This window comes from Natator depressus, chromosome 4, assembly GCF_965152275.1.
Source record: "Natator depressus isolate rNatDep1 chromosome 4, rNatDep2.hap1, whole genome shotgun sequence".
NCBI lineage: Eukaryota > Metazoa > Chordata > Testudines > Cheloniidae > Natator > Natator depressus.
This window is the reverse complement of record NC_134237.1, coordinates 72,644,058-72,657,520: the sequence shown is the minus strand read 5'-3', so window position 1 is coordinate 72,657,520 and position 13,463 is coordinate 72,644,058. Positions and strand designations below refer to the sequence as shown.

General features: G+C 38.2%; 1 protein-coding gene across 1 annotated transcript in view; it reads left to right on the top strand.

Moving 5' to 3' along the window:
- The window catches only part of HPGD (15-hydroxyprostaglandin dehydrogenase), a 38,738-nt gene extending 27,160 nt beyond the window's left edge, over positions 1 to 11,578 (top strand). The window contains exons 5-7 of the mRNA XM_074951173.1: positions 6,237 to 6,313; positions 8,472 to 8,635; positions 9,948 to 11,578. Of these exons, the coding sequence (XP_074807274.1) occupies positions 6,237 to 6,313; positions 8,472 to 8,635; positions 9,948 to 10,086 (380 nt within the window). The 3' untranslated portion in view covers positions 10,087 to 11,578. The remainder of the gene's footprint in view (positions 1 to 6,236; positions 6,314 to 8,471; positions 8,636 to 9,947) is intronic.
- The last annotated feature ends 1,885 nt before the right edge of the window (positions 11,579 to 13,463 follow it).

Sequence of the window (13,463 nt, the reverse complement as noted above, 5' to 3'; positions counted from 1 at the left end):
GAGCTACTGCAATACAAATAATTAAATGAGGAGGGACTGAATATAGAGTAGAGGAGGAGGCGGCACTGAGTGAGTATAGGGATTATTGTGGATTGGATGCCCAGAGTTCCCCTGCATATCAGGACATCTGCAAGCTGAGAAAACGAAGTCACCCCAATTATATTATGCATTGGAGCTATTTGAGTTTAAACTCAGTTTTATACACACACACACGAGTTTTTCCATTAAATGTCTTCATTTAGCCCTAACTCAGCATTGATAATACAGCCTGATCCAATGCCTATTGAAGTCAATGAGATTTTTTCCATCAACTGCAACAAGTGTTGGATCAGGCCGAAACTATCAACTGCTTTGTAACAGAAGAGACTATCAGCCCTAGTGAAAGATTAAACAGTTTCACACAGCATATAAACATATAAAAAGAGGGAAACTGTAGAGTACTGCATTATGGGGCCTGAGTCAGCAGTACTGATATGAGTCTTGCCTCCAGGCTTGCAGGACCTGAACTTTTCCTAGTGCATTACAGCATGATTTGATTTTTAAGATCTAGTAACCCAGCCCTCTCTGGTTTTGATAAGCTTTTACAAATGTCTTTTTAATTAATCAATTAAAGTTTTATTTATTTACTTGAACATGTTTTTTAAATGTGATCATCATGCTCTAAAGGTTATGACTATCTCTTTAAAAAACAAAGTGTACTTTGCTTTCTTTACTTTTACATAGCGTGAGTTTAGCAATTGTTTCCAAGGTCATCAGAAAAAGCAGATTATAAAAAGTTGACACAGGCTTTATTTTATTCCTGTTTGTGTATTGTGATTATACTCTCTTTTGCTATCTAAGTCTCTAGTCCTGCAGTGACTGCACACATAAAACTCCCCATTGAGTAGCTGTTTAACACTCACTAGAGTGAGTTACCTTTTTTCAGCAGACTTAGCTTCTGTTGACCATTAACAAACACGTTTCTCTATCACTTCTGGTTTTCAATTTTCTGTAAGTATGTTTTCATCAGACAGGCTCTGTGCATAGCAAACATCTTTGTCTCGCATTGCGTGCAAGAAGAATAGTTGTTTAATGCTTATATAACACTCTATGTTCAAAGTCCGGTACACACACTAACTGATTAGGCTTCAGTTCTGTTGGAATTTTGCCACTGATTTTAATTAGAGAAGGTTCAAGCCCTAGAGCTCAGTCCTGCAAGGTGAAGTCAATGGTACTACTCACCTTCTTTACGAGTAAGTGCTTTGCTGGATTGGGGCTAGAGTACCCAGATTCTTACAGGATCAAGTCCTTGTTCCTTACCACACCTCTGCGAGGTAGGTATAAGTCAGGAAATAGAGGCAGCAAAAGACTGATTTGCCTAAGGCCACACAGCAAGTTTTTGGCACAAGAGGGATTAGAACTGAAAAGTACCTGACTACTAACCAAAAAAAATCCAACCCTCCGCTTATCTCTGTAGAGCATGGCTATAAAACTTCTGATAACTTTCAAAGGATTTATGCATTCATATAAAAAGAGGAAGTTATACCACTAAGTCTCTCAGACAATGGGAGTTTTGTGTGTGTAGCTGCGGAACTGGTCCCATAGAAGAGAGCTTGCCACAGGTCTCTAAATGAATGCATTATCATAAATATCACTTGACATTTAAGGAGAGTAAGACATGTTAACCCCTCTTGTAGAATACTGTTAGAATATAGTTTTGAGGGTTGTGATTTCTGTATAAATTGGTTTTATGCCCACCCAGAGAAAATGCATACAATGTTAAATGTAACTGCTAAGGTTGAAAACAAAAATTGAAGAGGATGGTTGGGTTGGCTGGGTTTCTGTTGTTGGCTGGGTTTTTGTTGTTTGGTAATTTTGGCAGATTTTATGCTTTCAGGAAGCTATGGTATAAACTAGGGCCTTTGAGCCAACTGGATTCGGAAAAGAAAAAGCAAAATATATGTACAGAGGACTTAAAAGTAGGTACAATAGTTAGTGTAAGAACATACTGACTTGTTAGAGTCATAGAATATAACGTTAGAAGGGACCACTAGATCATCCAGTCTAACCTCCTGTATATCACAAGGCACCAACACCACCCAGCAGCACCTACATGCTAAACCCAACAACCAAAATGAGACCAACGTATTAAAGCATACAGGAGACTAGACTATTATGTGCCACAGGCAGTGAATAGGAGAAATCAAGGTGCACCCGTGCCCGAGGCTCTTGCAATAGCAGGGAAATGATTAAGTGAGGTATATGCAGATGATCCCTGCAAGTGACCCACACTCCAGGGTGCAGGGTCCACAAATTGCCAATATAATGCTTTTTCCATAGGATGTTTCTCCAGAAGACAATGCATTGGGTATTTCAGAAAGCACACTAATTTAGGCCCCGATCCTGCAAACGTTTACATATGCTGAACTTTGCTATTATAAAGTGATTTCAATGGAACATTCATGGAAGTAAAGTTAAACACATATGTGCGTGGTTGCAGGATTTGGATTTTAGGGTCAATACCTTAAAAAGAATTGTGATACTCTCAGACAAGAAAAGAAAAAAAGGGTTGTGCTGACCATAAATCAGGGAGTAGCTCTGGGAAACAGAAGGGACTTTGATTTTGCTGCTTGTAAAATGTCCTAAAAGGAATGCAGCAAGTGACTTCTGCAAAGCAGAACCCCTACAATAAAGTCTACATAGGGAGAGTGAACTGTATTCAAACCAGAGCCTCTGGTGAACCCTCTCTCTCATCATTCAGCCCATAGCACAGCTACAGGTCCATCAACTCTTTAATTTGTTTCCTTTGTTAGACCTTTGTTGGTCCAAAAGAGATTTTGACCTTCAGATCATACTGCAAGGTCATTCTGTTTTTCAGCTTTTTGTCTGAGGAGGAGGAGGGCCATTCAGTTTTGTTTTGAGGCTTGGAAATTCTACTTTTTAAGTTGGCATTATAACAATTATTCACTTTTTAAAAATAATTGTTATACATGTTCCTATAGGCTTTGATAAGCATCTTCTATAAAATAGACACAAACCAACATGGCAAAAAGTCTGTTATACTGGAAAAATAATTTTATCTCAGGATAGCTAGCAATGCAGCCACGGGGAAAAAGGGGGATGAAAGACCAACTACATGCTAATAAATAGTATTTAAAAAGAGATGCTTGTTCAAATCCTAGTGGGTAATCCCTGTCCATTGGGGAAATATACCTAGGAGGAAATGCTTAATTGTGTGTTCACCAAACCTGTTCAATAGTCTGAAAGAAAGTGTAATATCAACAAATGCAACTCTGACATACAGCCTTCATCACCAATGCTAATTTCCCAATTTGTGGATCATGAAATTTAATTAAAACTATTGACCATCACAAATGAACAAACAGATTTAGTTAGAAGTCTCACTTCACGTCTAAAATGGTAACGAGTGATCTGGACACCTTAACAACAAAGTGACTAGAGTATAAACCAAGAGGAGCTGCCTTTTTGTCAGCTTGCCAAGAAATCAGGAAGAGAGAAAATGAAAGGAAAAATTGCTCTGACTTGTAGGGTTAGTGAAACTGTCTTTTGATATCTAAGTGAGGTGTTGTACTATCTTCCACTTCATTCTCAGCTAGTTATGCTTTTTAAATTTATTTTCTGATTTTTATCTATTCTCTCTCTCTCTCTCTCTCTCAAATAAACGGTAGCTTGCTTAAATAACCTCTAAGCCCTTCTTCTGGATTCCTAATGCATCCTGTCTTCTACCTGCCTTTTCAATTGTAAATTCATTAGGATTGTCTTTATATTTATGTTATTTACAGCACGTTGTGGTATTAAACAAACAACAGCTTAGGTGTGATGGATAATATTGATAACTAGTGCTAACTCCACATTGCAGGAAGTAAGAAATGTTCTACTCTTGGAGGACAAACCCAAATAGGAGTAAATTCATTGATAGCTCTCCAGAGTCATAAAAAAGCATGGTTTAGAAAGGCCTATGGCTCCTGCCTACAGAGATGTCACAGATGGAGGTTCAGAAACAGAGCAATCGCTCTCTCTTTAGAGGTGCCAGGGTACAGTGACCCATTGTAACAACTTTCAAAAGCATCCAAAGGCTGGATCTTTGAATCTGAGATGGGAAGTTGCACCACCATTAAAAGTCACCACCATTCATTGTAACACACTATTCATCCCCCCAAGGTGAACAGTGCTAATAAAAATGCTGTTTTAACTGGATCAGTGTAACATTTAAATAAAGAAATAAAGATATCTTAAACACTGAAATATTGTTTTTCATGTCAGTGTTATAATTATAATGCTGTGCCTTAACAGAAAATTATTTCATTTGGGTGAAATTGACTCCAGAGCAGAGAGCCCACACCACCCCCTATGCACCACTTAATCTCTATTCAAATCCCACATTAAGGACTTGAGTCGTACATAGATCCTTGCATGTGTCCTCTCCACCCTTTGTTGGTGATATTACTTACAAAAAACAAAAGGGAAAAAACAGATTTTTTTTAAATTGGGGTGATTTCCATTAGTCAGAGCTAAACAACAAACATTAGTATCCAAGTTTTATGACATCTCCTTTCAGGAATGTATTTGAGTTTTATATCTCTAATTTAGGACAGGCTGTGCTTTGCTGCTTAAAGTTATATAATTTCCAGCTGGAGTTTGCAGTCCCTTTGCATTATAAATTTAGTCATTATGGCTGCTAGCACCCTTGTGACTGAAATTCCTGTAATATAGTGGAAGTTGCTAGTATAAGTCCATAGATTCATGGTCTGTCTGTCATCTCTTGATTATCCTACTGCCAATGTAAACTCAATTGGGCAAAAACTGAACTCCTAATCTTTCTTCCCAAGCCCTCTTCCACTTCCTTCCTTCTCTATTGCAACTGATAATACCACACCCACCCCACTCCCATCACACAGAGAGACAACCTAGGCATCATCGTCATTTTGCTTCTCTTCTTTTCCAAATATAGCCAAATCATGTTGGTTCTTTTCCCCCCACAATCTCTGAAAAATCCAACTCTTCCTCTCCTTACAACTAAACCGTTTGTCCATGCCTTGGCTATTACATCCCGTCACTCTTTGGCTTCCCTAAAACACCTCTTGCTCCATGCCCACATACACAGAATGCCACAATGAAAATCATCTATCTAGTCTGTTGCCCAGAACATCATTCCCTTTCTGAATCTGTCCACTGATGTATTATTTTACCAGAGAGGCCAGCTGAGAATGGGGCCCATTTGTACTAAGCATAATACAAATGGATGCCTTCTACATCTTATTTAATCTTGTCTTCCTTCTAAGGTGCTTCAGAACTCTGCCCTGTCTGCTTCTCTGCTCTCATTTCTTCCTACTCCCCATCTTGAGCCCTTTACTCCACTGTTCCTTGTCTTTTCTCACTCTCATCTTCATGCCTTCTTCACTTAGATATCTTATGTGTTTCCCAGTGCCACTCCTTCGATCATTAACTCAGAGGTGTGGTGCCTAGAATAGAACACAGTACTCCAGTTGAGCCTTATCAGTGTGGAATAGAGTGGAAGAATTACTTCTCATGTCTTGCTTGCAATACTGCTGTTAATACATCCCAAAATGATGTTCACTTTTTTTGCAATGGTATTACATTGTTGACTCATATTTAGTTTGTGATCCACTATAACCCCCATATCCTGTGCTGCAGTACTCCTTCCTAGGCAGTCAGTTCCCATTTTGTATTTGTGTAAGTGATCATTCCTGCCGAGGTGTAGTACTTTGCATTTGTCCTCATTGAATTTCATCCTGTTTATTTCAGACCATTTTTCCGGTTTGTCAGGATCATTTTAAATTCTAATCCTGTCCTCCAAAGCATTTGCAAACCCCCCTCCCCAGCTTGATATCATCCAAAAACTTTATAAGTGCCCTCTCAAAACCATTATTCAAATAATTTATGAAGCTATTGAATAGAACCAGACCCAGGCCAGATCCCTGCAGTACCCCACTCGACATGCCCTTCCAGCTAGACTGTGAACAATACTCTTCTCTTCCTATGCTTCCATTCCTGTCTCCTTACTCTCTCTTGCCTTTTTGTTCTTTTCTGGAGGGTTTGTTGTTTTTTTTTGGCTGGTCTTTTACTCCCTGTCCTTTTCCCAGTTTGACCTCATAATTACAGCTAGAATTAAGACATTTTACTAGTAATGACTGCTACATTTGATTGTGCATTTGTTATAATCTCAACAAGTGTTGATTATTAATGTGTATATTCAACTCTTTTCATTTTTCAAGGACTCATGCCCGCTGCACACCAACCAGTGTACTGTGCTACAAAGCATGGAATAATTGGATTCACACGGTCTATAGCTGTGAGTATATGGAGCCAAAAACACTATCAGCAGTTCCTTGAGAACATGCTTACTTTCTCAAGTTCCCTCTCTATAGCGATGCAAGTCAAACCAGTGCCTACAGAAGTACTGTGTGGGGTTTGGTTTTGTTTTAACAAAAGCTTTTAAGGTGGTAGCTGGAGACTCCTTCATTTCACAGGGGTGTCCAAGGAGGTAACAATGGAGTTGTATGTGGGGTTTGTGATCAATACAAGGTTTGGGCAATCTTCTCCTTAGTGTATGGGCAATGAGGGTGATATAGAGAGAGGATAAAGACAATCAATCAAATAGACAACCTCGGACAAATCATTTCAGTTTCTCCATCTGTAAATTAGGGATGATATTTATGTAATAAGTGGGTGCTGCAATACAAATTAGTAAATGTGGGGGAATGATTTGAATATGAAAAGTGCTCCCCATTATTAAGGCTGATTCAGGTATTCTGATTACTTAACATTGGTGTGGTAGTAACAATGAAAGGCTCCAATTCAGGATGGGGCCTATGCTGGGTGTTGTACAAACATATAGGAAGAAGCAGTCCCTGTCACAAGAAACTTCTTGTCTAATTTATGGAAAGATACCAGTAGAGGGAAAGGGCTTGAAGGAAGTATGAAGATAACAAGATCATGTATTTTCATGGACCAGTTATGTGCACAATTTGAGGATAGCCTCTTCACATGAGATTTCTAGTCAAATTTCCAGCCCAAAGAAGCTGAGATATATTTGGATAAGCATCCAGACTTTTAAAATGTTTTCCCAAACCTCCGAATCTTCTAAGGTTAACTAATCCAGATCAGTTTGGGAATAGGAATCATATATCACACCTTGGCCATAGTCTGCACATGACTGTATATAATTTACATTTTTTGCATGATTTAAAAACTATATTATAATATCATTCCAACAACAAAGAAACTGGGTAAAATGAGAGCATGCACCACCTCCTAATGAACACAAGAAACTAAAACACTGGAGAAACACAATAGGACTTAAAATACTTACCAGATAATGGAGAAGAAGGTGCAGCCTGACACAGGCGGGTGAAAATTAGAACTTTTAGGACTCTAGTTCATTCTGCCAGATTTAGGAGGCCAGCTCCTAAAGAGGATTCTGGATAAGGCTCCAATAAAAATGGTAAACCTCAGATTAAACAATTTAGTGGTGAACAGGCAGTCAAAAAGAAAGTCATTCCAGGGCAAGGGACGGAATCCCAATTTTCTGTGGTGAGGGAGGTGAATAGAAAATATTCAAAAGTTTAGGGCTGGAATTTGGTGTGGTTTGAGATAGTCATGTTATTTTGTTTTCTTATGAAAATTTTTTATATATTAGAAAAAAACAAGGTTTGCTGGGGTTATTTTTAGGATGTCAGATGCTTCTTCTGTGTAAGGTAATATCAATATACCAACCATAATGCTGATGGTTGTAGCTGACATTGCTGATGAGAAAAACTAAAAAAAAACAACCCCGTTTTAAGGAAAGAAAATGTTCAGATTTCTGTCAGAATAATCCTCAGCAAAATATGGGGTGTATGCAAGGTCTTGACTTGCTAAAGAATATATTGTTCAAACTTTTCCTGAAATATTCAAGCACCAATACCACCACCATTTCTTTAGCTAGTAATGATACCAAGGCTACAGAAAGCTAGGGGTACATGGTGAATTTTTGCTTGTAGCCTGAGGTAGTCTGGTCGAGAAGCTATTAGCATAATTGTTCACCTGACTTTATAGATTAAGGAATAAAATCTAGAATGTAATCAAGACTCGTATGCATTGATGTGAGTGACACTCCTTTTTATGGCCTTCATCCTCTTCATGTCGATCTCTCCCAACCACGTACCAAATTAATTTCTGCTTTGAGCACCAATTTTGTGTAAAACAGAAATTATATAAAATAATCAGACACACACACACACACACAAACACACCCCTATCATAAAAGGCCATAAATAAGACCAGGATCAATACCCAGTCTGCGACCCTCACAGCCCTCTTATGCTATTTGCCAACATCAACCATTGATAAATAAAGGGCTAATATGCTACTGTTAGTTTTGCTGATTGTGTCAAGCAACATGTTTATTAGTCTTTGTAAAGGTTCACAAAATGCAGAAAATGAACACAATGTGTCTGACGCTTTTGTAGATGGCGGCTCAAATGGGAAATTATGGCGTGCGACTAAATACAATTTGTCCAGGTTTTGTTAACACACCAATTCTTCAGTCTATTGATAAAGAAGAGAATATGGGACAATATTATGAATACAAGGATGAGATCAAAGACATGATGAAGTTCTATGGTGTTATGGAGTAAGTGAAGCTACCCATAATATTCTTTTGTCTTCTATAGCTGAAGGGAAAGTAAGTAGTAGTACCACAGGCAACTGATCCACAGAAGGCAGTGTAACCAATGTCTGTACTGTATTTCTGCACAAACTACACGAGAGAGAGGCAAAAGAGAAGGCAACTGAACCATTTTATTTTTGTTGTCTCTTTTCAACCCAAGCAGCTAATCAAATGTCAGGGCCCTGGGGATGTTCCAGTTGGAAGTAGAAATTGATTGAGTCTTTCTTTGAGTCTTTATTTTCTTTGATGAAATCTTATTTATTTACAAAGAATGTACAAAGTCCTGTGTCTTTGAACACAAAAGGAATCAAATAGCAGGAAACAGCTTCTTTTCCTCACAGCAGCAGGAGCACTCTTCTCAGCCTGCACCTCTAACTCAAAAATCTCTTCCCAGGTCTCTTCCAGGGTCAAACACCATGCTTTCATCTGCTCCTTCAGGCTGTCTGTCACTCTGAGTCTGCCAGTTTTCTGCCTTCTCAATTGCTATGTGCGCTTCCTTCCCACCTAATCACAGCCAGACCCCTCAAGCCCACTCAGTCCAAACTCCTGGGAGGATTCACCATCCTCTTTTGCCTTAGGTGGGGCAAAGGTTGTGGTTAACTCATCCTGACAGTTTAACTGAATGATAAGTTCACACCCAGTCTCAGAGATGATTGTGATTCATGCAGTCACTAGTACCTCAAAGCATAACACCATGTTGGTTTGCCCCTGCTTTTTCAGATGTCACTTGCTTTCACTGAGTAGCACTGAAGTTTTACAGTCACTATTGCAAATTACAGAGGGCAAAATTCTCCTCTAATTTGCACTGCTCTCCGGTTAATGTCAGTGGAAACAAATACAGAATACATAACAGAGGAGATCTGCAGTGTAGTGAAGAGAAGCATTTTCCTATAGTATTTATCACACTCAGGGAACTTTGATAGTAAACTAAGTGGCAACCAAACATCTGAAGTATTTACCAATGACTAGACCTAGAAGGGCTCATTTGCAAAGTTGCAGTTGTATATTTTTTGCATGTCCAAATTATGATGATTCCAAATCCTTCCAGAAATGCTCTTGCTACTTCTGTTATAGTTCCAAAAGACTTGGAAGTAGATCTATGCAAATTGTAGATGATTCATTGTGCAAGTGTTTATGCAAACCTTTATTTATACTTAGTTTAGTACATACTTTTTCCACAATCTCCAGTGCATTATGCTATCAGACTAAGATAACCAAGAAGGTATTCTGTGCCATGTCTGATTTTCAAAATGGAAAAACATTTATTTTTCTGTAGCCCGTCGCTAATTGCCAAAGGACTGTTAATGATTATTGAAGATGATGCTTTAAATGGAGAGGTTATGAAGATTACAGCATCCAAGGGGATTCATTTTCAAGAATATAGTGCACTTCCTTTTCAATCAGGAAGGATATAAATATTATTCTGTTATCTTGTCTCTAAATTAATGTAAAAATGTCTTTTAAACAATTTTTTGAAAAAAGACAAATGTTGTTTGTGTCCAAAGAGTTACATGATTTGAACTCTTTAATGAAATAATGTACAGTTGTGTAGTAATATGATTTCTTACTCTGATTTTAAAAGCTGCTGTTAATATTCTTTATTTGGTAGAATAAGCATATTGCTCAAAAGATATTCAATGATGCAGTAATAAGGGTCAGATTCTGCCCATTGGTAATTATATGCTTGTGGCAGGCTGTTCCACTCCTGACCTAGTCTAGCACTGCAGGCACTTCTTGCTTCAGTTGCCCTTCTGTCAGGACTCTTAGGAACATCACACAGCTCAAAAGGGGATAAGACAAAATTCCCTTACTGGGATTCTACTTTATTAAATACAAATAAACTTGAAATAGAAAATCTCCCTTTGGCTTCAGAAGTCACACAGCCCTCCTCCTTGGGGCTTTTTCCTCTCAGTCCTGGCCTCTCTGGCCTGTAGTCTCTCCTGCTGGGTTCAGGGTTGCACAGCCCTCCTCCTTGGGGCCTGTGTTTCTCTGGGAGCTTCTCCCTTCTCCACAAGACACCTTCTTTCTTTGTGAGCACCATTGTGCAATTGAGCCCTGGTGACCTTTATAGGGCCCAAGCGCTGGTTATTCAATTAACTGCCTAGACAGGCAGTTACATATTGATGTAAAAACAGTTACCAAAAATATATTCTCACTTTGACTTCCAATTCTTTTAAAACTTAAAAGAATCGATGAATGAACAGTAAATGGCTAAATATTTGGCAGCAAGAGGTGACTACAGGACATCTGATGAGAATAATGGTGCACTGCTGGCTCACATGGTTACTCCAGAATGCCAAAAGAACAGTACTTGCACATCTTCCAGACATTTTGCACCTTCACAGCTTTTGATGTTGCCACCTTTACTTGGGCAAAATGGCCCTTAACTTCACTGTAAGTTTGGACAAATTGAGAGCATGATTGGACCTTTTTTATATATTTATCTAATTTGTGTAATAAATTGTAGATGAAGATAATACTGTTAACTCTGATGAGAACAATTCATTAAGATACTGTGTGACTATGGAACAGATGGTTTTAGGCATACTGGACAAATTTACGAATAGTGTTAACTAGCACCACTCCATTCTCTTTAATGAGTTGTGCCAGTTTACAAATTGGGCTCACAATCCTCAAATTTGATTGTACTTTGCTATTAGCTGGTAGCCAGAGATGTCTTGTAGGTCAATTTACAATAGTTTGTGGTTCTTTTATGGGACCAAGTAGACAGAATAGCCTATGTCTATTTTCCATGTGTAAAAATGTGTTGCATCTTTTTTCTGTGCTGCCTGTAGAAATATTACCATAGTACTAGCACCTTCCCATCTCCTTTTGGTTATACAGTAACACAAGTCATGCCAGACATAAAAAACATAGTTATAGGATAGTGCAAAGTTAAAGTGTGAGTATCAGTGAAAAAATATAAACTATTTTAAAATGAAAAGTGACCTATTGCAAATAATCACCAAAGTCTGTACTTTCTATGGAATAATTGGGGGAAGGAAGAGGAAATCACTCAGTAATTAGGGAGGAAAAGATCTTTGTTTTTGAAAGGGTTTCTGAGCACATCTGCTTCTTTATTGCACTCAAAGACTAAAAACGAAGTATAACCAATAAAAATTCCAATCACTTATTTACAAATTAGAAAAATGGATTTTAAAGACTAGGAGCAACTACAGGGATCTGTTAAATGAACTTGTCTTTTTGATATAGCATTGTCCTGTATTTGTTTTGCCCGTAATTATATTTTGTGAGTTTGGAACTTTCTAAAAAAAATGTACTTTTAAATGAAATAAAAATAATTTAAAGTTGTATTCGAGTATTTTTTCTTTATAAAAAGAGTTTTGAAAGAAGAGCTAAGAATGAAGGAATGAAGAGCTGAGAAAAGGGGGGAGAAAAAGATCAAGCATGTCCCCACTTCCTCTCCTCTCTTTTCTTCCTTTTCCCTTCTGGCTATGTCAAAACTGGCAATTCAGCATTTTTGAAGCCTATTTCAAATTCTTAATTGTGCCCCCACCAGTAACATCAGCATCTTCCAGACACCTTTACAGGAGCCCTAAAATAGCCTCTGACCTCTATATATGTAGCATAAAAATCCAAGAACTAATATCCCAATGCAGTGATTTAAATTCCTGGATAAATTTCACTTCTACCAGAGAGTATTTTAAACGTTGCCTATAAGATATTAGGAGACTTGGTTTTTACCAGCACTTGCCTCGGTAAGGCAAAAACTGCTGTAAAACTTAAAATAGTCAACATGCGTCATTAGGTAGATAGGCAACCCTAATATCCTTTGCTCCTTTTCTTGTCTAGAAATATTTCATTTTAAGTAGTTTATAAACAAAGCAAATTATATTAATAACCATATGTTCATAGAATCATAGAATATCAGGGTTGGAAGGGACCTCAGGAGGTCATCTAGTCCAACCCCCTGCTCAAAGCAGGACCAATCCCCAATTTTTGCCCAGATCCCTAAATGGCCCCCTCAAGGATTGAACTTACAACCCTGGGTTTAGCAGGCCAATGCTCAAACCACTGAGCTATCCCTCCCCCCCATCTATGTTCAACCTATCTAACTAGTAGCAACCACAGGAATTTAGACAAGTGGCCAGATTTTGAAAAGAATGCAGCTATTAGCAGCTACCATTGAAAACATAGTTAGTTCAAAAAATACTTGGAACGCTACATAGTTTCATATTATATATTTCTGACATAATCACCTTGATTACTATGCTCACCTCTGGTAACTACATTTCAAAAAAGAAATATTGAAAAGATTGGGATGGTTTAGTCTGGAGAAGCGACCAATAAAGGGGGATATGATTGAGGACTGTAAATAATAAATGAGATTGACCTATTCTATCAGGCACTCCTGTTTACCTTTTATATAAAACAAGACCAAGGTGAAACTGAAAGGCAACAAATTTAAAGCTAATTAAAACTGATGTGTTACAGTGCATAAGCCAGTGGAACTCACTGCCACAAGATAGTTTTGAGGCCACGACTTTAGTAAGGTTGTCTAATATTTTGTTCATTTATACAGATAATATCCTCAATTAGACTCATAGATATTAAGATCAGAAGGGACCATTATGATCATCTAGTCTGACCTCCTGCACAATGCAGGCCACAGAATCTCACCCACCCACTCCTTCAATAAACCTCTCACCTATGTCTGAGCTATTGAAGTCCTCAAATCATGGTTTAAAGACTTCAAGGTGCAGAGAATCCTCCAGCAAGTGACCCGTGCCCCATGATACAGAGGAAGGCGAAAAAACCCCAAGGACGCTTC